This window comes from Somniosus microcephalus, chromosome 17 (assembly GCF_052327205.1).
Source record: "Somniosus microcephalus isolate GS21.2 chromosome 17, FLI_Smic_1.0, whole genome shotgun sequence".
NCBI lineage: Eukaryota > Metazoa > Chordata > Chondrichthyes > Squaliformes > Somniosidae > Somniosus > Somniosus microcephalus.
This window is the reverse complement of record NC_141003.1, coordinates 70672114-70699265: the sequence shown is the minus strand read 5'-3', so window position 1 is coordinate 70699265 and position 27152 is coordinate 70672114. Positions and strand designations below refer to the sequence as shown.

The following is a 27152-nucleotide window of genomic DNA, read 5'->3' as shown; positions in this document are numbered from 1 at the left end:
TCTCTCTCATCCTTTAAGTTGATAGTGATGCACCTCACTACAAACTTGACCAACTGGCTGGATTAGGCACTCTACAGCCTTCTGGGCTCAACATCGCGTTCAACAATTTCCGACCATAACCTCTGCCCCTAGTTTTTCGGACAGCAGCTGCTGTTGATGATTCTGCCATTCCCATTTACACCTCATCTAGAGTCATCTTTTGTTTCTTAACTTGTCCCATTACCATCTCCTTTTGCCTTGAACCATCATCCCTTTTGTCATTTAATCACTCCTACCTTCTTCCCTATCACAGCCTTTTGTTCTTTCCTCCCCTCCCCCCTTTTCCTGCCCCTGCACCTGCTTAAAAATCTGTTACATCTCTAACTTTTTCCAGTTCTGACGAAGGGTCATCGACCTGAAACGTTAACTCTGTTTCTCTCTCCACAGAGGCTGCCTGACCTGCTGAGTGTTTCCAGCAGTTTCTGTTTTTATTGCTGAATACACTAACTGGAGCTAGGAAGGAAAGCTTCCTTAAAAGAAGTGAAATGGGCTCTTTCTTCTGCATCTTGCTTGGCTGAAGTTCCTGTTTTCTCTGGACTGCAATAAAACATTTATAGCTGCATGTTTGCCTTTGAACCGTAGCACGCTTACCCCCGTACAATTAATGACTGCTACTCAGTGAATGTCTTTTGATCAACTGAAGGTGCCAAGTTCATACCGGATCTTGCTTTACAAATGTAAATTGTAACCTAGTATTTGACACAGTGTGTTAGTATAGTCCTCCAACAGAAAGAGTAAAAGGCATAAACTGAGACTATTGTGTGGTTTTGGTTTCCGTCACAATTTTCTGCAGAGACTTGGGGTAGAGATTAGAGAAAGAGTGAGAGAGATAGACTGGGGGTAGAGATGAGAGAAAGAGTGAGCGAGATAGAGACAGGGTAGAGATGAGAGAAAGAGTGAGAGAGATAGAGACAGGGTAGAGATGAGAGAAAGAGTGAGAGAGATAGAGACAGGGTAGAGATGAGAGAAAGAGTGAGAGAGATAGAGACAGGGTAGAGATGAGAGAAAGAGTGAGAGAGATAGAGACAGGGTAGAGATGAGAGAAAGAGTGAGAGAGACAGAGTGAGAGAGATAGAGACAGGGTAGAGATGAGAGAAAGAGTGAGAGAGACAGAGTGAGAGAGACAGAGACAGGGTAGAGATGAGTGAACTATGAGGTGACAAGCTTTGACTTGCATCCTGGTTTGAGAGTAGCCCTGGCAGAAGGCTGAGCGGGGGCAGGGGGGGAGGGGGTCACTGAACTGGCCTCAGTCATAGTCAGTGCACGGCCTTGGGTGACCAGCGGGACTGAAGTGAAATTAAGAGAGTTCACATCCTCAAAAAAATATTAAATATAACGACATAACCTTGTAAAATTTCTTATCAGCCTGAAATCCTGTGAATTCCGGGGGCACGGGGATGGTGGGGAGAGAACACATGTGGGATAATGTCCTCTCACACCAGGTGTTGTGGCTTCACCAACACCCACGAGTGACTGGTAGAAACTGGAGGTGTGTTGGGTTCAGCTCATTATACTGTGGGAACTACACAGCAGGAAGATGAAACTCGCACAAACAACAGCGCGATTCGTTTAATTTAGGCAATAATTAATAAATTCACTTGGATTAAGTTGAAAGCGGATAAGAAATCTTTTATAAGTAAGTCAGTAAAAGGCAGACCTTTTAGTGCTCACCTATTCTCTTGAAAATGAGGGTCCTGTTGGCCCTGGGTGCCTTTTTTGTGGCTGTTTACAGCCAGAAGACATTCATTGGGTGAGTAAATGTCCTTTCCCTCTTGTGTGGAGCGTGAGAATCCAATCAAAGGGTGCAGTTATTCGCTTAAATTTACACCGCTGGGCCATGTCGGGCGACTGCATAGGATTACATAGGATTACATAGGATTACATAGGATACACGGCACAGAAACAGGCCATTCGGCCCAGCCAGTCCATGCTGGTGTTCATGCTCCACTCGAGCCTCCTCCCGTCTTTCCTCATCTAACTCTATCAGCGTAACCCTCCATTCCCTTCTCCCTCATGCTTGTCCAGCTTCCCCTTAAATGCATCCATACTATTCGCTTCAACCACTCCCTGTGGTAGCGAGTTCCACATTCTCACCACTCTCTGGGTAAAGAAGTTTCTTCTGAATTCCCTGTTGGATTTCTTGGTGACTATCTTATATTGATGGCCTCTAGTTATGCTCTTCCCCACAAGTGGAAACATTCTCTCCGTATCCACTCTATCAAAACCTTTAAAGACCTCTATTAGGTCATCCCTCAGCCTTCTTTTTTCAATAGGGCCATTGTTTTAGTGTTTTTAACCAATTCCCATTTCAAAAGCTTGTGGTGTTTACAACTTTTGTGTTATCAAACCAGCCCATCTCAGAAGCCTATTTGCACAGCTTGTGTCGTTGAGGCTTTAGATTTTTAAACCCAGTTTATCATGTATTAATAAAATCAGAATTCTGTTCATATGATGGTGTATTTTTCTGAAATATGGCTTATTCCTTCACAATATCTCACATTTATCTGTGTTGAACTTTATTTGCCAATTATTTGCCCATTCTGCAAGTTTATTAATGTCCTCCTGTAATTTGTTGCAGTCTTCCTCAGTATTGACTATCCCGCCTAATTTGGTATCATTCGCAAATTTAGAAATTGTGTTTTTAATTCCAAAGTTTAAATCGTTAATATAAATTGTGAACAACAGTGGTCCCAGCACTGATCCTTGTGGAACACCACTACCCACCTTCTGCCACTGTGAATAGCTACCTTTTACCCCAACTCTTTGCTTTCTGTCTTGAAGCCAGCTAGCTAAACATTCTGCTACTTGTCCCCTGACTCCGCATTCTCTGACCTTGTTCATCAGTCTATTATGTGGTACCTTATCGAAGGCCTTTTGAAAATTTAGATAAATTCCATCTACTGCATTACCATTGTCTACTCTCTCTGTTACCTCTTCAAAAAATTCAATGAGGTTGGTCAAGCAAGACTTTTCCTTTTGAAATCTATGCTGACTATTCATTACTATGTTTTTTGTAAAGTCTGTAGGTGTTATGGAGAATTAATACACAGACTACAAGAGTAACTTTAACAGGACTTTACTATTCGAAGGTCAGGGCGAATCTGCCCAATAAATCCTGACACAGCACTTATATACCGGTGTGGTCACCGTCGGTATTACAGTATACAGCAGCCAAGATAAAGTAGTGCCACACCTAAAATAGTTCTCTTAAAGGTGGACGGTTACATACAATAGTTCTCTTAAAGGTAGAACAGTTACATACACTACATTTTTGGCTTCCAGATGTTCTTTTATTTTCTCCTTTAGTAGGGATTCCATTATTTTTCCTACCATCTATGTTAAACTGACTGGTCTACAATTCCCTGGACATGTTCTATCACCCTTCTTAAATATAGTTATTACATTAGCTATCCACCAGTCCTCTGGCACTACACCTTTTTCTAATGAATTAGTAAATATGTGTAGTAATGCCTCTGATATCTCTTCCCTAGATTATTTTACAATGCATGGATACAATCCATCCGGACCAGAGGTCTTATCCTCTTTGAGTTTGATTGGTTTATTTAATACATCCCCTCTTTTTATTTTAAATGCACTTATCTCATTACTAATCTCATCATTCAATGTCATGTCCACCTGTTCTATCTCCCTGGTAAATACTGAAGCAAAATAATTATTTAATATTTCTGCCATCTCTCTATCGTTACCTGTGGTATTATCCTTTCTATCCCTTAATGGCCCTATTCCCATCCCAACCTTCCTTTTTTTATTGATGTGCCTGTAAAATATTTTACTATTTTGTTTTATGTTCCTTGATAATTTAATTTCATAGTTCCTCTTTGCCTCTCTAATTGTTTTGTTTACTTCTCTCCTAATCTCTTTGTATTCTCCCTTATCATGCACTCCACTGCTGTCTATGTACTTAATGTATGCCTCTTTCCTTACCCTCAATTGTTCCCTTACGGCTTTATTCATCCATGGAGTCTCATTAGTGTTTAGTTTGTTCTTTCCTTTTAGCGGAATATATTGTTCCTGCACTCTGTTGAGTACCATTATAAATGTTTCCCATTGCTGTTCTACATTGTCGTTTGCTAATATTGTTGTCCATTTTATTTTCCCAAGTTCTATTCTCAGCCCCTCAAAATCAGCTTTTCTCCAATCTATTACCCTTGTTTTTGTCATACTTATGTCCTTCTCAATTATCATCTTAATGACTAGATGTTCCCCTAATTTTACTTCACTTATCTGCGCTGGTTCAATCCCCATTACTAGATCCAATTAGGTCCGCGCTGACACCTATAAAGTACCTAGATGAAATGATTTTGGGTAGCTTAACTCAGTTCCTGGTCAACATATAGGTGCTTGGATCACAACCCTTCATAACTCTATGCGAATGGGTCCATCCATTAACTTTAATGGATGGAAAATTGTAGGCTGAGAGTGTACAATTTCCCAATATGCATCCCCAGTGTGAGACAGGAGTAGGTACACTACCCAATCCCTAAATTTAAACATAACCCCAATACTAAGCTTAATCCTAACTCTAACGTTACCCTAAATTGTCAGTCTCACTCAAAGACACCAAAGGTTGACTGATGTGGGAATTGGAGAAATACCATGTCAGGTGATCATCTAAGGTTACGGTTAAGGCACATTGGTGGTGCAAAGTGGTGGGAGCATTACTCTACATCTAGCCCATGTTAACCTGACCCAGCAGTGTTTGGTGAAGAAGCTGGGTGCTAAGAGAGGTGAAAATTCCTTATCAACATCCCTTACTATAAAAATGTGAAACAAGAAGCAAGCACTTTGAAATGACAGCAGAGATTTTTTGACTGTCAAGTTAAAGTTTCTGGTTCTGAAACAAGAGGGGATTGTAACCAAGTCCTGGGAATAATTCAGAAGAAACTTCTCAAAATCAAATAGGGAATTCAGAAGAAACTTCTTTACCCAGAGAGTGGTGAGAATGTGGAACTCGCTACTACAGGTTGTGGTTGAGGCGAATAGTATAGATGCATTTAAGGGAGGCTAGACAAGCATGTGAGGGAGGAGGGAATAGAGGGTTATGCTGATAGAGTTAGATGAGCAAGGGCGGGAGGAGTCCTGAACCAGGGGTCACAGTCTAAGGATAAGGGGTAAGCCATTTAGGACAGAGATGAGGAGGAATTTCTTCACCCAGAGAGTGGTGAACCTGTGGAATTCTCTACCACAGAAGGCAGTGGAGGCCAATTCATTAAATATATTCAAGAAGGAGTTGGATATATTTCTTAAGGCTAAAGGGATCAAGGGGTATGGGGAGAAGGCAGGGACAGGGTACTGAATTTGGATGATCAGCCATGATCTCATTGAATGGCGGAGCAGGCTCGAGGGGCCGAATGGCCTACTCCTGTTCCTATCTTCTATGTTTCTATGTAGAAGGCTCGAGTGGAGCATAAACAGCGGTGTGGACTGGTTGGGCCGAATAGCCTGTTTCTACGCTGTATATCCTATGTAATTACCCGTTCACTGTGCGTGGGATACAGGACAAACCTCATAAAGCACAGAATGGCTCTACTAGATGGGGAACAGTCCACTTTATCTTGTAATGTTTTGATACTCAGCCACCAGTAACACTGCACATTCTACCACTTGGGAAAAGTTCTGAAGAGTTCCTCTCTCATGGGGTGAGCTGAAATGCCTCATGTCCCATGGGTTTTAGCTATTGCGTGAAGGATTTCAATTCCCTTTCTTCCATTTTCACCTCCCACAGTGATCAGGTTCTTCGTATCACTGTCAGCAATGAGGAGCAGCTCGCTCTGGTGAGGTCTCTCCAGGAACAAGAGCATCTGAATGTAAGTTAATATACATGAATATAAATAAATGGAATTAATATAAATGAATGTAAATTCAAGGGTAAGACTTTCTCTGTTTTGTCTCCACTTCCTGCTCGATCACGGGCCACACACTAACTTCTTTCCTACTCTTTTCAACCTTAGTGATGGCCTGTATTGTGGTCTCTGATACTACACATTGGTTCCTCACTAAATTAAAAATGTCAGGCAATCTTTCATCACAATTAAATGCATGCAAGTAATTGCTCAACAGAAATCACTATTAACATTTCACAGTGAATCCCTGAAACGTGTGGACTTAAGAAATCAGGGGCAAGATCATCAAGCCCGCTCCTTCTACAGAACGCGTACCACATGCTCTACTGAAATATGCCTCATCCTCTCTCCTGCCTCTCTCAAAGTTGATGATGTCCTGCACTATTTGAACCGGTTCTATAATATAAAGGAGAGTTTAAATTAACAGAGCTCTCCAACCAGCTAGTGTGCCATTGAGTCCTGTCGCTGAGGAAGGCGGAACTCTAGAACTCTCTCCCCCAAAAAGTTGTTGAGGCTGGGGGTCAATTGGAAATTTCAAAACTGAGGCTGATAGATTTTTGTTGGGCAAGGGGATTAAGGGTTACGGAACCAAAGTGGGTAAATGAAGTTAAGATACAGATCAGCCATGATCTAATTGAATGGTGGAACAGGCTCGAGGGGCTGAATTGTCTACTACTGTTCCTAAGTAACTATGACACTTACGAGCCCATGGCACTCCACCACCCCCCTGTCCAAGCCCCATTAAATAAGCTAGTGTGTTTTTTAATACAATATTACATTTCAAACTTAGCTATGTAGAATCTAACAAAAACAATCAGACCTTACTGGGCATTGGCTGGTCAGTAGGATTTTAAATAATTATGTCTTGTTGTGGGGTAACAATGATCTGATTATTTTAGCATTAGTGTAGAGATCGCTTTACATTAAAGGCTATCTGGTAACAAACTAACTTCACCTTATAAAACACACAATATTAATGCTTAAGCTTACATAAGTATTTTAACAAAAGCAAGATACCATGTGACCAAACCAACCCATCCCTTTCTGATAGATCTCAACCCCACTTAGCTGTTTCTCACCATATCTCTCAATTTTCTCACATAGAATTTACTACACAGAAACAAGCCTTTGGCCCAGCTGGTCTATGCCGGTGTTTATGCTCCACACGAGCCTCTCCCCACCCCTCTTCATCTAACCCTATCACCGCTCTCTCTTTGGAAACACACTTGATTATCTCTTTTCTTCTCTCTTCCCTTTCACCGAGATTTTTCCTCTTCCACCTCCTCCTTCATCGGGTAGGTAGGCCCACTCGCCCCTCTGGGCACATCTCTAGCCTGCCTGTCATTGGGGGGGGAAAGGGGGTGGGGGGGGTGCGTTTGACTTGTTAAGGTCTGGAAAATTGCAGGAATGGTGGCGACTCGGTGCAACCGGAGAGGTGAAAGACCAATGGAACCCTACAGATCTTTGGGACCTTTCTGGGCCTGCAGCAAGTTACATAAGACCAATATCATAGAATATCATAGAATGCTACGGCACAGCAAGAGGCCATTCCACCCATCAAGTCTACACCAGCGCCTCTCTCCGTGTGTCACCCAGTCTAGTGTCACTCTCCTACTCACTCCCTCATACCCTTTAACATAGTTTTTTGTGATTATCTTAAATGTGTTCCTTTCTGTTATTGTCCCTCCAACCGTCGGAAACAATCTATCACAATTTACCATATCATGACCCTCATAATCTTGGAGATACCTATCAGCTCACCCTGCCACCTTCTCAACTCCAATGAAAAAAGCCGCAATCTTTCAAGTCTCTCTTCCTAACTTTAGCCCTGGTAACATCCGAGTGAATCTACACAGCACCTTTTCCATTGCCTTTAATGCTCTTCCTATAACAGGTTCCGCAAACCTGCACAATATTGAACTGCAACCTAACTAAAGAAAGAACTTGCATTTATATAAGCACCTTTCACAACTTCAGGATGTCCCAAAGCGCTTTGCAGCCAATGAAGTACTTTTGAAGTGTAGTCACTGTGGTAACGTAGGAAACACAGCAGCCAATTTGCGCACAGCAAGCTTCCACAAACAGCACTGTGATAATGAGCAGATAATCTGGTTCAGTGATGTTGGTTAAGGGATAAATATTGGTCAGGGATCTTTTACGTCCACCTGAGAGGGCAGACAGGGCCTCGGTTTAACGTCTTATCTGAAAGATGGCACCTCTGACAATGCAGCGCTCCCTCAGTACTGTACTGAGCATGTCAGCCTGGATTGTGCAATGTCTTGTACAAGTTCAACATTACACCTTGCTTTTATATTCAATGCTCCAGGTACAAAACCAAGCATTTCATTGCTTTCTTACGACCTTTTCTACTTTTGCCATGAATCCATATCCTAACAAGTAATTGTACATTTCTTATCGCTAGGTTGATTTCTGGATAGAGCCTAACAGCCCCTTGCTGCCCATTGACATCCAAGTCCCAAGAGAACATGTCCAATCGGTGAAAGCCTTCCTGGAGTTCAGTAGCATTGGTTACTCAATCTTGATTGAAGATCTACAGGTACTTTCTTCCAGCTGATCCCTGTAGTGATTTGTACTTTATATTACGTTGCCCCAAGTTGGCAGTGGCTCGGGAGTCATCACCACTGACAGTTAATATTAGAACCAAATTGCTAATGACTGGATGTTAACCTTTCAGGCACTGTTAGATGAAGAGCAGAAGGAAATGATGTCTTCTCAACTTAAGGAACGCAGTACTCAAACATTCGACTATGCTGCTTACCACACTTTGGAGGAGGTAAAATCAAACAATGACTAAATATTCTGAAAGCAAAATATAACAGTCACAGGTAAAAACTTTGGCTTTAAGATAGTGATTATTCTTAAAGATTAATATCTGAGTAAGATACAAGAAAAAAAGTTTTCTCATTATTACAACATTTCCTATCTCTCTCTTCTCTATTTTACCAATACCAGTATGATCAGTGCTCCTCTGATATTTCCTCCCTTGTTCCTCCTAAGCTCCAAGTACACCAGTGATGTTTCAGATGTACAGAGCCTTGGTCCGACCCCATCTGGACACTGCGTTCAGTTTTGGGCACCTCACCTCAGGAAGGATATATTGGCCTTCGAGGGGATGCAGCGCAGATTCACCAGAATGATATTGAGGCTTATAGGGTTAAATTATGAGGCGTGGTTGCATAAACTTGGCTTCTATTCACTTGCGTATAGAAGGCTGAGGGGTGGTCTGATCGAGGTGTTTCAAATGTTAAAAGGATTTGATTGGCTAGATACGGAGAAACTATTTCCTCTGGGGGGGTTAGTCAAGAACAAGGGGACCCAATCTTAAAATTAGAGTTCACTGAGGAAGGTGGAACTCTGGAAATCTCGCACCAAAAGGCTGTTGAGGTTGGGGGTCAATTGAAAATTTCAAAACTGAGATTGATAGATTTTTTTCAGGCAAGGGTTATGAAACCAAGGCGGGTGGATGAAGTTAAGATACAGATCGGCCATGATGTAATTGAATGGTGGAACAGGCTCGAGGGGCTGAATGGCCTCCTCCTGTTCCTATGTTCCTAAGTCACCAGGTTTCATCACTAATGATGGGGGTGCGGGGAGGGGGCAGTGAAATTGGTCTCCGGGTGTAGCACGAAACAAGCTCGAAGCGATCGGCAGCCTATTTTACACCACGCCCAATTTTCTTTTCCATTGAAGTCAATCTCACGCTACTGGCAAAGACCAATTTCACCCCCAACCCCAAATCCCTACTGAGTTAGTCGCTGACAGCCTTGGGTGATCATAGGGATACTAAGCTTTGGTGCACCTATTGCTACATTATTTTTCCCTAGAGCACATGTTAAGACTAGGTTTCAATGCACAGTGGTGAATCCTGCTGGATCTTCAATGTGCTGCAGCTGGATGTGGTGGATTGCAGGCTTACTCTGACAATCTTCCAAGTTCCCAATTCATGAGGCAATGGGGCGGCACTGAGCTCTTCTCCACACGGAGGACAAGGAAAACCAAAAGGAAGAGCCATTTCCAGCTGGTCTTCTACTTCCCAGTGGCTGGTTTCAGAGCTGCCCTGACACCACCCGGGAGCAAGCCACCACCTGTCCTCTTGGCTGGGAAGATAAATATTCCAGGAAGACAACACAAGGGAATATCACTGACTGTAACTTCCACCGTCTCTTCCCCAGATCTACGCTTGGATGGATAAGTTCGTAGCTTCAAACTCCGGTCTGGTCAGCAAGCTGCAGATTGGTACCACATTCGAAAATCGTCCGATCTACGTCCTCAAGGTGGGTACAAACGGGGTCCACTGGGGGTTGACGTGCCTCTGCATCTTGTTAAATTTCAATCGTGCAACTCCCAAACTGCAAGGGGCTGCTTAAAGGAGCATCATTATCTTACAAATATAAGTATGATTAGCTCTGGCACGAACTTGCTGCCATGATTAAAATAGAGATTTGGCAATGAGGTCCTTCGAGCAGCCTGATCCTGGTTCCACTGATGACTGAGGGGTAGAAATTGGACCTGGTTGTGCCGGTTTTACGGGCGTAAAATGGGTGTAACAAGGGCCAATATTGGGGGCCAATGCCACGCGCCCAAAGTATGCTTCAAAAATGTCTGACCCGATATTGGGTCGGGCCATTTTTCAGGTGTCCCTGGCGACCTAGCGTTAGGCCCCTTATAGATGTAAACGTGGGGCCAATGCCGGATTTAGGCTCCCTTGCCGAAAACTGAGTGCGGTGAGTGGAGCAGGAGTCCAGGACTGTTCCGCTCCGGATTCTTCAGCGGAGACTGCACTGCCAGCAAAATGTAAGTATTGACAAAGCATTCCAATCATCGTTCCCGTGGAGCCAGGAGGAGCAGCTCCCCAGACTCCACGGTACTCGCGATCGCCAACCCCCTCCCCCCCGGGACTTACCTACAGGCCTCTGTCGGTGAGGCAGGGAAGTGTCGCGCCTCCACAGGCAGCTCACCCAAATAGTATTAATGAGGCCCTAGTCCCCAATTTCGGGCCAACCTTGGGCCTCCTGGTGCTCCATGTGTGGGGCCCATTTCAGGCCCAAGAATGGGCTTAAAGGAATATGACCCCCTGAAATTCCTATTAGCCCAGTACATGTGATGACGTTGGTGCTGAGCGAGGAGTTAATGCAGTTCACTTATATCTGGGATGTCAGTGATAGGAACTATTGACATTTTCATCCTAAAGTGGAAAGGTATTGGAATTACCCCTAAATGTTATAAAGGGAGATAGCTGCACAATTACCATTGTAGGCTACCTGTTTTATTGTATTTAAAAAGGCACAACCTTCATGACAAACTCTCTCATTCCCGAGTATCCCTTATACTGTAGATAAACCATGTGAACCAGTCAATTAGATTCCAACCTGTAACCCACTCTTGGACATCCATTATTGTTAATATATACAGACCGTCTGAACACCCTGAATAGATTCAAGCCTGTGATTCACTCCCAGGCACCTAATATTCTATAAATCACACAAACCCCTCAGTTAGATTCCAGCATAGAATCATACAGCACAGAAGGAGGCCATTCAGCCCATCATGCCTGTGCCGGCTCTTTGAAAGAGCTCTCCAATTAGTCCCACTCCCCCCCACCCCTGTTCTTTCCCTGACAGCCCAGCAAATTTTTCCTTTTCAAATATTTATCCAATTCCCTTTTGAAAGTTATTATTGAATCTGTTTCCACCGCCCTTTCAGGCAGTGCGTTCCAGATCACAACTCACTGTGTAAAAGAAGAATCTTTTCTCAGATATGTTGTTCAAATTGTGCTTTGCTATTTCATGGCGATCTGATGCTGTGTTAACATTTAGTAACGCTGGTTGTTTGACAATAACACAATTTACCTCTTAGCCAGCTGTTTGTGATAATTTCACCGCCTGTCTTCCTACAGTTCAGCAGAGGTGGGATTAACCGCCCTGCCATCTGGGTTAATTTCGGTATCCATGCCCGTGAATGGATTAGTCCCGCTACTTCCCTCTGGCTTGCAAATAAGGTAAGGTTTAGACGAATGTGTTTGCAAGAATAATGGTAAGGTGCTCAGTACTTACAAATCTAACAGATTGATCCTCTTTGTTATAGCTTTACTTCTGTTCGGTGTAAACACGCAATGATTGGCCTGAGCTGACTCTGTCCATGCACACTTTTGGACCGTCAGAAACAGTCCGGGAGGGGCGGAGACAAAATAATATTAGTCGGCAAGTGGGATTCTGAACTCACCTATAGTCCCATCACTCATGTGACTGCAACAGTACTCCCCGAGCCCCGAGATGGGAGCACCGCATTTTTGCATCTCTTTGAGTCTCACCATTGGTAGGATGAACATCCTCTTATCTCCAGTGCATGAGCATGAGTTCCCCCCACCACCCTCCTGTGCCCCTGTTGGTAACTGCAGCACCTACTGCCAGAACCGAGCCATACAGGCCAAGATTAAGCACTGCCAAGCTTCCTTTACTAGAGTTGCCAACTCTCCAGGATTGCCCTGGACTGTCCAGGAATTAAAGATTAATCTCCAGGACGTTGCTGCTAGCAGCCCAGGAGCATTAAAAAAATTGTGCTTTTTCTAATTTTCTTTAAACACTTTTGTTTATTAGTCAGAAAAATATTGGGGATTGGAACAAAGGCTGTTTGGGGTAATTGGAAGCAGGAGGCCATGTGATGAAACCTCCAGGGATACGTCCAACCAGAGTTGGCAACCCAAGCCACAACACACTCTTAGCCTAACGTTAGAAGAGCAATCCCGACTCCACAACTGTGAACATTTCCACTGTGCACCTTAGCTCTTCTGATTGAGATTACAGTTTTGTGGGTAACATTACTGAGCTACAGAAGAGGGGGACGGGGGGTGGGGGTGAAGCAAATCAGTCGTAGTTCCTGCTCCCAACTACTGGCCAGTGGCACTCTGCTGAAAAATCCCGGTGTGGATATCAGGTGAGGGCTGGATCAGGCTTGGGCGTGATGCTCTCACAGCTGAATAACCTGCCGACACTCACAGTCTAAGCTCACACATGAAGAATGGCCATTTGGGAAAGGTACAAGAAGAAAGCCTTCAGGAGGAGTGGGTAGAAAAGGAGGGATAAATTGAATCAGGAAGAAACAGTAGGTGTGGAAATGTCCCAACGCTCAATACTGTAATACAGTTGATTTTTTTTGTCTCTTATCCAGCTGGCCAGTGTATATGGCAGGGATGCCTCTGTGACCTCACTCCTGAACACGATGGACCTCTACCTAGAGATTGTTACAAACCCTGATGGTTTCCATTTTACCCACACTAACGTAAGTACAACAAATACAAAAGCAAAATACTGCGGATGCTGGAAATCTGAAATAAAAACAGAAAATGCTAGAAATACTCAGCTGGTCAGGCAGCATCTGTGGGCGTTTCAGGTCGTTGACCTTTCATCAGAACAACTTTACTTTCTCAACCAAAAAAAAACCTTGGGGTTGAAATTCCTGCTCTTTGATGGCAATGGCTAGGCAGTGGAACACTTTTTCAACTTTTTTCACCCGCTATCTCCCTGCCCCGGTCACTGTCTCAGGCTGAACCAGACAGTTTGCAATCTTGGCGTTCTATTTGGCGTATAGCTGAGCTTCCGACTCTATATTCTCTCTATCACCAAGACCACCTACATCCACCTCTGTAACATCGTCCATCTCTGTCCCTCTCTCAGTCACTAAAACCCTCATCCATGTCTTTGGCACCTCCAGATCTGACTACTCCAATGTTCTCCTGGCTGGCCTGCCATTCCCAACCCTACATTAGCTACCGCTCATCCAAAATTCTGGATGAGTATGCTATCCCGCACCAAGTCCTGCTCATCCATCACCACTGTGCTCGCTGACATTAGCTTCCAGTCCCGCAAAAACTCAAGTTTAAAATTCTCATCCTCGTGTTTAAATCCTTTCATGGCCTTGCCCCTCCCTATCTCTGTAACCTCTTCCAGCCCTACAGCCACATCCTCCCACCCTCAACCTCTCTGTTCCTCTGACTCTTGTGGCCTTTTGTGCATCCCACCCATTCTCCCCACCATTGGCAGCCGTGCCTTCAGCCACCTGGATCTCACGCTCTGGAATCCATCCCTAACCCCCTCCACCAACTCTCCACCGCCCTCTCCTTCTTTAAGACTCACCTCTTTGACCAAGCTTTGGTCACCCCTCCTAATATCTCTTCCTTTGTCTTGCCATCCATTTTAGTCTGATTAGACAACTGTCAATCACCTTGGGATGATTTTCTATGTTAAAGGCGTTATATAAATGCAAGTTGTTGTTGTGTCAGCGCAAGGACTCCCAGGTCAGGTACAGCACGGCCAACTGCAGAGAAAGGTTTCCGCTACTCTGCTCCAACAATGGGTCTTGATCCCAGCAGCAGAATGGCACCAGTGTGAGAGGTTTCACGTCCCACACCAGCTATTCCAGGACCTCTTTGAGCAAGGTTGCTGGTTTGGTGCCATTTGAGCCAGATTAGGGCAGTTTTATGCCGAGGTGCCCATCCTCATTAGGAACTGCACTGAGGTGGTCCCACACTCTTCTCGTGGAGGACCCTTACAACTAGCAGATAGGCAGAACTCATGTCTTATGTTCTTGTAAGGCGTTGGGTGGGTCCGCAACTTGTTTGCAGCTTTCACGATCTCTTTTGATCCAACTACCAGTCGCCAGTTGTGCAAGAAGAACTCTCCGTCAGGTTTTCGTAGAGATGCAGAGTTGCCTGGAGTCTCCCTGTGCGTCCTCCACATGTGCACACACCACAGAATGGGGAAAGTCACGCCTGGCTCACACCACTGTGCAGAGTCCCGTGTCAGTATTCAAATAAAAAGAAAAAGAAAGCACTTGCAATTATATTGCACCTTTCATGACCTCAGAATATTCCAAAGCGCTTTACAGCCAATGAAGTACTTTTTGAAGTGTAGTCCCTGTTGTAATATAGGAAACGTGGCAGCCAATTTGCACACAGCAAGCTCCTACAAATAGCAATGTGATAATGCCCAGATTATCTGTTTTAGTGATGTTGGTTGAGCGATAAATATTGGCCAGGACACCAGGGGTAACTGCCCCTGCTCTTTTTTGAAATAGCACCATGGGATCCTTTACGTCCATCTGAGAGGGCAGATGGGGCCTCAGTTCAACGTCTCATCCAAAAGACTGCACCTTTGACAGTGCAGCACTCCCTCAGCACTGCACTGGAGTGTCAGCTGGTTAATGTTCAATTATAACGTTCATCAAATAAGATCCTGAGTTGCATTAGAAGAAGATAAGTACAAATCTCAAGATACATCAGTTGAAACTTTATGTGCAACTCTCGTCACCTAATCATATAACAGATGTTATTGCCCAGGGATGGGGAGAGTGGTCACAGAGGCAGGCAATGAAGATATAAATAGATAAAAGTTACAACAGGGATGATTCTGTCTATCAAGAACTTTAATTATTTGGAAGGTTAAAAAAGATAGGTTTGTTTTTCTTGAAAGGGAGGAGAGTTTGAGATGACCTAAAGGACGTTTTCAAGACTGTGAGAAGAACTGACACAATTGATAGAAAACAAACTGTTCACTAAGGCAATTATCGGGTAATTATCTCATTGCTGTTTCTGGGAGCTTGCTGTGTGCGAATTGACTGCCACGTTTACTACATTACAACAGTGACTACACTTCAAAAAGTACTTAATTGGCTGTAAAGTGCTTTGGGACATCCGGAGGACGTGAAAAACGCAGTATAAATGCACGTCTTTCTTTTTCTTTTTATTTGAGGACCAACACAGGACTTATAGGGTTCAAAAAGCCAAGGAAACAGGTTAAAAATGTGGAAGCTGGGAGTAAGAAGGGAAACGAGGCAGAGGTTTTTCAACCCAAAGGTAACAGAATTGTGAAATAAATTACCAGGCAAAGCTACTGAAGCAAATGGTATAATTTTGTTGTTGTTGATTGATTAACCAAGGTGCAGTACTAAAGCCGGTGCAGGACATTAGCAAGGTTGAATGAAACAGGAGAAATTAATTAAATCAAGCAGCAGTGATTAGCCCATCTTGGCACTTAAAAGCTTGAAGATCGAAGCGGGGAGAAACGATTGAAAGAGGCAAATAGTTTCTAAAGTTAGATAGTAAAGAGATTGACAGATACGATGAGAAGGTGGGGTTGATTTTTGTGTCAGGGACAGGTTTGAGGGACTTAAACACCTTTCCCTATCCCTAAAAATGATTAGGTTCTATTTTTTTTCCAGAACCGCATGTGGCGTAAGACCAGGTCTAAATATGCTGGTGTGCAGTGTATAGGAGTCGACCCCAACAGGAATTTTGATGCCAATTTTGGAGGTATGATTACACCGCGTGCTCTGAGGTAGAATATGGATTATCAAACTACAAATCTAACTAAATCCAAACATAAAGTAATTATGCTTCATCGCATCCTTATTACTTTTGCAGGTGTTTGGTGTCTTTTAGTATTACAGAGATAGTTGGAAGATTAATAGGGATACAGAATAATGAGTAATGACCAGTCTGCTACACCTCATTCTAAAGTTAATTGATGCTGCACAGATCCAGCACCGTGACTGTAAGCATCCATGAAACCCCATGGAGAGAAAGGGAGGTACACTCTCTAACAAAGTCAATCCGAGCGAAGGGTCATTGTTCTAAGCTACCAAGGTGATTTACAGGCTGAAATCATTATTTCCAGAATCTATTCAAGGGGTTTGCATGGTTTATATGTAAGTTAATCAATACCTGGGAGTGAATTACATACTGTAGTCTAACCAAGGGGTTCGATAAGGAATATCTGGGAGTGAATTACATACTGTAGTCTAACCAAGGGGTTCGATAAAGAATATCTGGGAGTGAATTACATACTGTAGTCTAACCAAGGGGTTCAATAAAGAATATCTGGGATTTACAGGTTTGAAGATAATTGAGGAGTTCAGATGAACAATGAGCTATGAGAATGAATTGAGAGCAGGGCTGACTGATGGCTTATTATCAATACATGAACCCAACACAACACTGAGCCATGAGTTATAAAGCACCGTTTGCAGAAGTCAGGCACTAGGTCACTACCCATCCTCATTTAAGAGATCCCAGACAGTCTGTCAGCCCAATACTGGCGAGAGTGATGTCAGAGCTGGGAGGCAGGAGCACAAATTGTGTCAGGGGCCCGTGGACACCGGTGACCCAAAGGAAAGGACTCGCAGGTATAAAGTTAGCGCTGGGCAGGGGCTTTGGCAGCTGATGCCAGGGCTGGGGAGGCCCAAGGACTCCTTGCGTGGCCTAGTGGAGCAGTCCTGTTCCTCATGGCCCACAAGGATTCCACGGAAAAGTAATTGAAGAAAAGCTTACCCAGTATCTACAGCCCTTTGGGGGAAGAGTGTTCCAGATTGCCGCTACCCTTTGTGTGAAAAAGTGCTTCCTGATTTCACTCCTGAATGGCCGAGATCTAATTTTATGATGCCCTTTTGTTCTGGATTCCCCCACCAGAGGAAATAGTTTCTATCTACCCTATCAAATCCCTTCATCATTTTAAAGATCTTGATTTACCCCTCAACTTTCTAAACTCAAGGGAATACAAGCCAATATTATCCAATCTATCCTCATAATTTAACCCTTTAAATTATGAGGACAGATGGCAAATCAGCGCTGCAGCCCCTGCAAGACCATTATATCCTTCCTGAGGTTAGGTGCCCAAAACTGAACGCAGTTTTCCAGACGGAGGGTTTCCTGGATCTGAGAGCAGGTGCACTGGACTAACTGGGTGCAGGCAGTATCAAAATCCAGGTGGGTCAGAACCCACAGCCCTGTAAAGGAACCTGCACAACTTTCCTCCATATAAAAGAATGGATGAAATTCAGACGGGTTCCTTTACAGGCGTGCTTCCAACCTGCCTGATTTCCCAATATTCATTGCACCAGACAATCCAGTAGGCCTGGCCACAGACTGAGGAAAGTCTCCCTCATCAAGTCTTCTCTATCATTATTTTCAGTCTTGGTGATGATGAACACTATTGGCCTTGGACCTTTGCCTAAGTATTTCATTTTTCATTAAAAAAAAGTTGGAATTGTAGAATGTGTATGACTAGAAGTGATGAGACCTATCTTCATTTTCACACTACACAACATACACGCACTCATTCCCTTTAAATAAAAATGTATTAAGCAATCAGCTAGCAAATCTTAATTGTTGCTTTTAATTAACAGGACCTGGTGCCAGCAGCAATTCTTGCACTTCAACGTACTGTGGACCTTACATCAATTCTGAGAAAGAAGTCAAAGCCATCGTTGACTTTGTCAAAAACCACGGAAATTTCAAAGTCTTCATAGATGTTCACAGCTATTCCCAGCTCTTAATGTTTCCTTACGGTTACACCTCAGCCAAGCCAAAAGACTATGAAGAGCTGGTAAGTCATGGTTTGTTTTACAGCAAACATACTTGTAACAGCGCTCAGGAGCCATTTGTGGCCCACTACCCATTTAGCTGTGGTCCTCCATCGACGTGCTGCTCCATGTTCCTCTGGGCTTAGCTGTGGGATGTTGACATTCAGTCCCTTTCTCACTTTCCAACAAAGGCAAGATGGTAGAATTATCCCAGCTCCCATATGGCAAGTGAAAGGGTCCAATTAAAGTAATTGACAGAGGTATTGATCTCATTTGACCAAACACCTGTTAAAGTATAACGTGTTAAAGGACAATAACATGAATTCAAAATAGGGAGGTGATGTTTAACATACCTAATCAATTTTTTTTGAACACATTACTGATTGTGGAAAGGGACATGCAGTTGATAATTCTATATGTGGGCATTCAGAAAGCTTTTGACAAAGTTCCACACTAACAATTAATGGTGAAGGTACAGAATCACAGATTAGGAAGTAAAATATAGTACTGGATGGAAAATTGGCTTACAACAAGGAAGCAGGGGTAGTCACCTGCTGTTTCTTACAGTGATGCTTTGGGTAGAAATTATTGTTAGCAAATTCTCCAAAATAAGAAGGACAAATAATGCAAAGCAATGCAATCAGATTCGAATTTTTTTTAGGCCTTTTAAGGCACGGGGCCAACAGGTGGCAAATACAGTTTAATGTGGGTAAGTGATAGAAAAGAAACAAAAGAAGGATATGTGTTAAGTGGAACAATGTAACTGTGTGCTGATAAGGAAAGAGATCATGGGGTTGTAGTGGTTAAATTTATAATTACAATTTTGTTAAAAATAGTGATGAAAGGATAGCTTCCAGTTAATTTTATGATGCCATTAATGCATAGCAACCAGAGGAGATTTTCCCCCGATCACCTAACCACAGGAATTATATTATTGCCATTGAAAGTATACAGAGGTAATCAACAAAAGTTTCAGGTATCATAATTTAAGTTTTGGGAAAGGAAGTCAGACTTTGGGTTTGGGGAAAGGTTGAGGAAGTTTGGCTTATTTTCCTTGCAAAAGAGATTTGAAAATTATATAGTGGAAGTTTTCATCCATATAAACTATGGTGAAGGCATCAAACACCAGGGGATACAAGTTAGGAGTAAGTTAGGTGGAGCCTTTATCACCCAAAGGGGGAATGGGATTAATGGACATGGTGGGAAGGTGGATAAATGGGTTGGTCTCTAAATAAGGATTTTGTTTGTTGGGCCTAACGGGCTTTGCCTGCTCTTAAAAAATTGTGTTATTATGTCTTTATCTAGTTTAAATAATAAAAGTGGCCTTTTTTTCCTACAGTTAGAACTTAGCAAGAAATCCATCACTTCTTTGGCATCAATGTATGGAACCAAGTACGGATATGGATCCACCATCACCGCAATCTGTAAGCATATATCCACAGTGAGGAACAATGCAATCACATTCAAAAAGATTTTGAACCCATTATAAACCTTGCACTGGATTTCTTATTCATGCTGGTTTCTGGTCCTGTATATTACTATGCTCCTGTAGAGTTAGGTAAGTACCTGGTGAAAAGTTTGATAGATGTGTTTAAGAGATATGATGGGATTATATTTCTTTGACACTGGGATCAGCCAGATTGACCACAATGGTCTTTTTGCTGCGGCACATTATCCTAGAATAACTTTTAAAATTAAAAAAATCCTCTAGTGGTCCCAATTGTCTTACCATACAGCTCAGTGGGACAGCACTCCCATTATAAATAACATTAATGGGATACAGTATATGAGTAATTTGAGACATGACATGTGGCCAGTGTAGAATGCTTGGGAGGAACAGATGACTTTGAACCTATGGTTCCCAAAGCTCTCCACCACTGGGGTTTTCCCTCACATCATGTCTGGTTCGGTTATAGACTAATTGATACAGATTGATTGCTGTGATCAGTCAAAAACTCCATTATTGTTGTATCATGCAACTACCAGGATGGAAAAGGCAAACTAGGTGGACCTTGGTCTACTCCTGGCCTACTCCTGCTCCTATCTTCTATGTTTCTATGTTTTCTATGTGGTCTTTTTTCATTTAGCAATTCCTATGTTTCTATAATAAAATCACTAGTTGCTTATGGTGGAAAAACACAAGCATTAATCCATTCATGTATAATTCTGGGCACCACACTTTAAAGGGACAACAATGAATTGGAAAGGGTGCTGGGAGAAGCATCAAGAATGAGGAAAGATTAGAAGGTTAAGCTCTACAGTCTGGAGACAAAGGGTGACCTCAGGGTTATATAAATGGCACAGATAAAATGAACTCAGAATATGCCTTCAGGGTATCAGGCCTGTAGGACATAAACAGATCTTAATAAAAATATTTGTTACTCAAAGGATGATAGATGTTTGGAATGATCAATCAGGGACAAGAGTGAAGCCAAAGATGATAAGAGAATTCAAAATGCTTTGTTCCACCTCAATATAAGAAGCGAGGCCCGGCCAATGACACAGGGTCTCACAGGGTCTCACAAAGTTTACCCAAGTACCAAAGGTCAACCTAATCAGAGCGGCAGCAGGACCAAGTTAATCTTTAGGTTACCGCACCTCGGTTAGTTGAAAATACTTGATCCTCCTTTTCAGCTATGCTTATGCCTCTTCCTAATGCTCTTCCCATACTAGGTGTCTACTTACTATCTACCAGTGCTCTGAAATGTCGCTTTGCATGTAAATGGCTCTATAGGAATACAAGTTAACCTTTCAGTGTCATGATGTGTGAGCTGACATTTTTTCTTAGTTAGTTCTCCACGGTGTCCTGCGGCCAATTTTTGTTCTTTAACTAACATCATCAAAACCAGAACTAGGGAGCCATCAATATAAGATAGTCACTAATAAATCCAATAGGGAATTCAGGAGAAACTTCTTCATCCAAAGAGTGGTGCGAATGTGGAACTCGCTACCACAGGGAGTGGTTGAGGTGAATAGCATAGATACATTTAAGGGGAAGCTAGATAAGTCCATGAGGGAGAAATCAATAGAAGGATTTGTGTTTGGAGTGAGATGAAGAGGGGTGGGAGGAGGCTCGTGTGGAGCAGAAACACCAGCATGGACCTGTTTCTGTGCCGAATGGCCTGTTTCTGTGCTGTAAATACTATGTAATACTATCACACAATCTATTTTATCATTTTGCTTTTAATACTTAAAAAAATCCAAATCAATATTTAGCAATAAACATTTTTCTTGATGATGATATAAACTTTGTGATTCTCTTTAATTCAAGGCAGGTATAAGTGTTATCTGAAACTTGAATTAAAGGCAGTCATCAAGTGATGGTTATGTGTGTGGATTTTTTTTTTTTTTTTTTTTTTTTTTGAGGTCGTCAAAATCCTATTTCTTTCCCCCTCATCAACTCGGTGATCTGGCCAATATTTATCCCTCAACCAACATAACAAAAAACAGATTATCTGGTCATTATCATATTGCTGTTTGTGGGACCTTGCTGTGCATAAAATTGGCTGTCGCATTTCCCACATTGCAAGAGTGACTCCACTTCAAAAGTACTTCATTGGCTGTAAAGCGTTTTGAGATGTCCAGTGGTCGTGAAAGGCGCTACAGAAATGCAAGTCTTTATTTCATACAAGTCCTGCAGAATTATGGGCCTTCCACAACCCAAAGGGTAGGTGGACAGCCTTCTCCCAGATGAGGTTGTCATTGAAATGGGATATTGTCATGGTGTGGAGATGCCGGTGTTGGACTGGGGTGGACAAATGTAAGAAGTCACACACCAGGTTATAGTAAAGTGGCATAGTGGTTAGCACTGTTGCCTCACAGCACCAGAGACCCGGGTTCGAATCCGGCCTCGGGCGACTGTCTGTGTGGAGTTTGCACATTCTCCCCGTGGGTTTGCGTGGGTTTTCTCCGGGTGCTCCAGTTTCCTCCCACAGTCCAAAGATGTGCGGGTTAGGTTGATTGGCTATGATAAATTGACCCTTAGTGTTAGGGGGATTAAATACGTGGGGTTACAGGGATAGGGTGGGATATGTGTTGGTGTAGGGGTTACGGGGATCGGGTGGGATATGTGTCGGTGCAGGCTCGATGGGCCGAAATGGCCTCTATCTGCGCTGTGGGGTTTCTGTGTGATTTCTGTGATAATCCAACAGTTTTATTTGAAATCACAAGCTTTCGGAGTGCTACTCCTTCGTCAGGTGAAGTGGAGAGATGCATAAAGACACAGCTTATATAGTCAGAGGCAATAGTCCTTCCCACTGAATAATTGGAATGTTTTACAAATCCACCAAAGGAAGCTACAGAGGGGATTGGCAGTGATCAATCCTACATAGGGCAAAAATAAAACCTCCTGCCTGCCCAGGTCTGAATGAGCTGTGGACAGTGTCTGACACTAACGGACATTGGGCAGGTGGACAGAAACAGAGCATCAGTAAACTTGCCAGTCATCAATTTGCCTGGAAGAATCTTCTTGATTCCCTTCATAACATTGAAAACTTCAGATAGGTCTCTTTACTGAAAAAAAACCCCAAGTCAATTGGCTCATAATTAAAACTCCCGCTACCCATAATCATTTGTGTTGTTGACCTTGGGACCTTTTCTAGGGCAATAATGTTCTTCTTACAATTAAACTACAGACATTACTCCATAGAGCAAGACATCCTCTCTCCTTTCCAAAGCCTTTTCTCCCTTCAGCCTGAGCCATCAGCCAAGAGGATGGGATCAGTCATCTGCATCCAGTGCTGTTCTAAAGCCACTTTTTAAAAGGAAGTGTACAAGACCAGCCTGGCCTGACACTCCCTTCGATCCCCCCTCCCTTATCTTTGAGGAAGCACTGGGCCTGCACTTAACACTTTTGCACACTAAGACACATGTGCGATTGGTAACCCAGCGTCGACTTTAAAGGCACAAACCCATAGCCTAGCACCCAAAGGCATGGCACATCACTGTGTAAAGAATGAGTTGTGTTAGAACAGTAGACTATCATGCAATATTTAAATGTCTATATTTATTTGTTTCCCCATTAGACCAATGCAGTGGTTCATCCATTGACTGGGCTTATAACCAGGGCATCAAGTATGCTTTCTGCTTTGAACTGCGCGACACTGGTCGCTATGGCTTCATTCTACCAGCCAATCAGATTATCCCAACAGCCGAGGAAACCTATCTGGGGCTGATGGACATTTTCGACCATGCCAGACAACATCCCTATTAAAATAAATTCAAAGCTTGCTGCAATTCCAAGAGCATTACTCATCAGAACTGTTTTTTTGTTAAAAATGCAGCTTCTCTTGAATAAAAAGGTTCAGAATGTAATTTGTTTTGTGTTTATACTCTTACTATGACTACCACACTGTATATAATCATGAAATACATTGAGTGATACTTTATTCTGTACAATCAAATCAATATTTAATTTACAAGTCATTTTATTCCTTCAAACTAGCCCATCAGCCACGTGGATGTCTTGTGCATATTTCCTTCATACAATGAAGCCACATTTGGGGGATTAGGTGGTGCACTGGGTATTTTTGCTGCCTGTTGCCTCTGGGATCTTAGTTTGTATATAGCGTAGACTTCTTGGGAGGGTTGTCCTCTCTCTTGGCATTAAGGATATCATATGAAATGGCTTTGCAGGGTCTGAATTCAACTCCCGATGAGCATAGGTGTTCAGAACTGGAGCTTCATGTGGGTGGGGTGCCTCCCTCCTATCCGCTAAGTTGAGGGAGCTCATAAAATCCTCCCGGCTGTATAGGACTAACCACCCTAGCGGCTGGTATAGAGATGGCTATGGCTATGATATGTCAGCAAATTTGTTGGGACCTGTCAGACTGCTATTCAGCCTACAAATCCTTCCACGCTTCCACACTATTCCCTAAGCGAGGAGTGTGAAGATATGAAAATAACCACCTTGAAAAATTCACCGCAAGACAAGCACGCACACAAGGATTTGAATCCCCAAGGTCTCTGGCATTAAGCGGCACCCTGCCATTTGATGCTTTATATGAGTCAGCTAGCAGTTAGGAGCAGGAATCCTGGCTGATTTTAATTCTCTAGCTTGGGAAATGGAGGCCAGGCATACCACCAACACCACACCCTAGCCAAGATCAGCTAACTCTGATCTGTTGGGTTCAGTACCACACTAGGCTTGCATTCCTTTACTGAATCATTTGAGTGAAATCCCCTTAGCAGCTGCTATATAAGGGACCACGCCTGGTTCTTACAATGGGGGCAATGCCTCTGAAATTTAGTTGGCGGAGACTTTTTTTAAAAATGAAGCACGATAAAGATTGTTAATTGCCATGCACTTTTTTTGTTTAAAATTTAAAATATATACATTTTATTAAAAAAAAAGATTTTTTACTTTAAACCAAAAGTGCCACAAGTCATAATCATCCAGCTGACATTCACATAACATGCAAAACAGGAGCAAAATATGAAGGAGGCCATGTCCTTCTGAGTGTAGACAGCGTGCAGTTTTTAATAGGAGTATGCCCACTATATAACTATCTAGTCTGTTCCAGGCTCTAAACTGTACTGTTGATATTAGAGCGGGAAAACCCCGACAGAGGATAACTCAAAGATCATTGACATGCACGTAATTATATTCATTGGCAATCCTTCACTTTAAAAAAGGAACACTTCTGTTAGATCCGTGATTCTGAGGGTATGCTGTTATTGAATAACCACAGATGCTGTAACTTAACAAACAGGTATTCACTGGAGGGGGGTAGGCTCAAGACTGGGGGTACAGAGGCATGCACAAAGCTTATATACAAGTGTGGTCACTGCCGGTACTACAGTATACAGGAGCTGTAAAAGTAGTTGTCTTAAAGGCACATACACTACAATTCCTCCCCTTTTAGATTAGTAGTACCCCTAATATTCAAATAACAATTAACACTTTAACATGTACATTAAACAACAATAGTCCATTTATAGATTCAGTCTTTGGGGCGGTTTCTTGACCCTTTCGGGATAGCGCCTTTCCGGAGGTTCTTGTTCTTGGTGCAGAGGCGATTCTGACCCCTTCTCATCGGGTAGTTCATCGGGTTCCACTGCGACTGGTTCAGAGGTAGATGCTACCGGTATATCGGGTTCATCCCCAGGTACTCGAGACATGGGGTTGACGCGTTCCTGTGACGCTAAGATCCGATCGACGTGGCGTCTCACAATGTTCTCCCCGACATCCACTGTGTACATTAATGGCCCCTGCCTTGTGCATATCGTTCCGGGTTGCCATTTCTCTGTTCGATAGTCATGGGCCAAGACTGGTTGCCCTACATTGAAGCTCCTTGTCGGCTTCTCATTGATGTGCTGGAATTGTTTGTCGACAACATTTCTTCGCACATTTGGTCTGAGCAAGTCCAGACGAGATCTCAACCTTCGGTTAAAGAACATCATGGCCGGGGTCTGGTTGGTAACTGCATGTGTCGCGTTTCAGTAGGCTAAGAAATTGTCCATCTTATGTTGTAGTGGAATTTCCTCGTCGCACATGCCCTTATCGCCTTCTTAAAGGTTTGTACGAACCTCTCAGCCAATCCATTTGTGGCTGGATGATACGGGGCGGATGTGTAATGCCTTACCCCATTCCTTCTCATAAATTTTTGAAACTCGTCAAACTGTGGTCCATTATCAGAGCAAATCTGCTCTGGCAAACCGTTTCTGGCAAATATGGTCCGTAGGACTGCAATAGTTTTCTCTGTAGTGGTTGAAGACATTTTTATCACCTCAGGCCACTTTGAATGAGCATCCACTACTATTAAGAACATCGAGTCCATAAATGGACCAGCGAAATCAATATGCACCCATTGCCATGGAGAGGAGGGCCACTCCCATGGGTGTAGAGGGGCATGTGGTGGTGCATTTTGGACCTTCTGACATCCTAAGCAGCTCTTAGTTAGGTCTTCGATTTGTTGATCGATTCCCAGCCACCACACAAGCCCTAGCAAGGCTTTTCATTTTCACTCCCCCCAGATGACCTTCATGTAGCTCATTTAGCACTCTCTCCCTTAACTTGTGTGGATCCAGAGTGGTGATTCCACCCATCACTGTTCCCTGGCATACTGACAGCTGTTCTCTTCTGGATGAGAATGCTGGCAACAGTGAGTCGCCATGTGTTGGCCATCCCCTCACTGTCAAATCATATACCCGAGACAGCGTCGGATCATTGTGGGTCTCCTTCTCTATAGCCGCGTTCGTTATTGGCAATCGTTCAATTATTGACGAATAAAATATCTCGATAGGGTCCACTGCTGGTGCTTCCTCCACAGTAGGCAGTGGCAGGCATGATATCCCATCAGCGTTCCCATGCTGTTTCATGCCTTTATATTCTATTTCATATTGATTCGCCCCTAGAAACAGGGACCATCTTTGTACCCGTTGTGCAGTCATCACTGGAACGCCCTTCTTAAGATTAAAGATGGAGACAAGTGGTTGGTGGTCAGTTAGCAAGGTGAACTTCTGCCCATGCAGATAGTGGTTGAATTTTTTTACTCCCCATACTAGGCCGAGGGCCTCCCCGTCAATCTGGGCGTAGTTGCGCTCGGCTGAGGTTAGTGACCGAGACGCAAAGGCTACTGGCCTCTCCAACCCATCTGGGAATTTGTGCGACAGCACCGCTCCAATACCATAGGGTGATGCATCACATGCCAAACGAATTGGTAGTGCTGGGTTGAAATGGGCCAACACCTCTTTTGATGTGATCAATTCTTTACACTTCTGGAAAGCTCATCTACGTTCGTCATCCCAATTCCATGGTACCCCTGTTTGCAGTAGGGTGTTCAGTGGGTGTAATACCATGGACAAATTTGGTAAGAACTTGTGGTAGTAGTTTACCAGCCCGAGGAACGACATCAGTTGTGACACATTTTCCGG

General features: G+C 43.3%; 1 protein-coding gene across 3 annotated transcripts in view; it reads left to right on the top strand.

The window, feature by feature from the left end:
• Nucleotides 1–1724: 1724 nt before the first annotated feature.
• Nucleotides 1725–27152, top strand: part of LOC147105847 (carboxypeptidase A1-like) — an 81754-nt gene continuing 56326 nt past the window's right edge. The window contains exons 1-11 of one of the 3 annotated variants that reach the window (XM_086010660.1): nt 1725–1789; nt 5786–5867; nt 8326–8460; nt 8599–8697; nt 10097–10198; nt 11821–11922; nt 13092–13202; nt 16140–16230; nt 18102–18301; nt 19618–19702; nt 23303–23591. In XM_086010660.1, coding sequence (XP_085866786.1) covers nt 1725–1789; nt 5786–5867; nt 8326–8460; nt 8599–8697; nt 10097–10198; nt 11821–11922; nt 13092–13202; nt 16140–16230; nt 18102–18301; nt 19618–19702; nt 23303–23490 — 1260 coding nt within the window. In that variant the 3' untranslated portion in view covers nt 23491–23591. Of the gene's footprint in view, nt 1790–5043; nt 5868–8325; nt 8461–8598; nt 8698–10096; nt 10199–11820; nt 11923–13091; nt 13203–16139; nt 16231–18101; nt 18302–19617; nt 19703–23302; nt 23592–27152 lie in introns of those variants that run through there. The other 2 variants (XM_086010659.1, XM_086010661.1) reach the window with 2 other exon arrangements.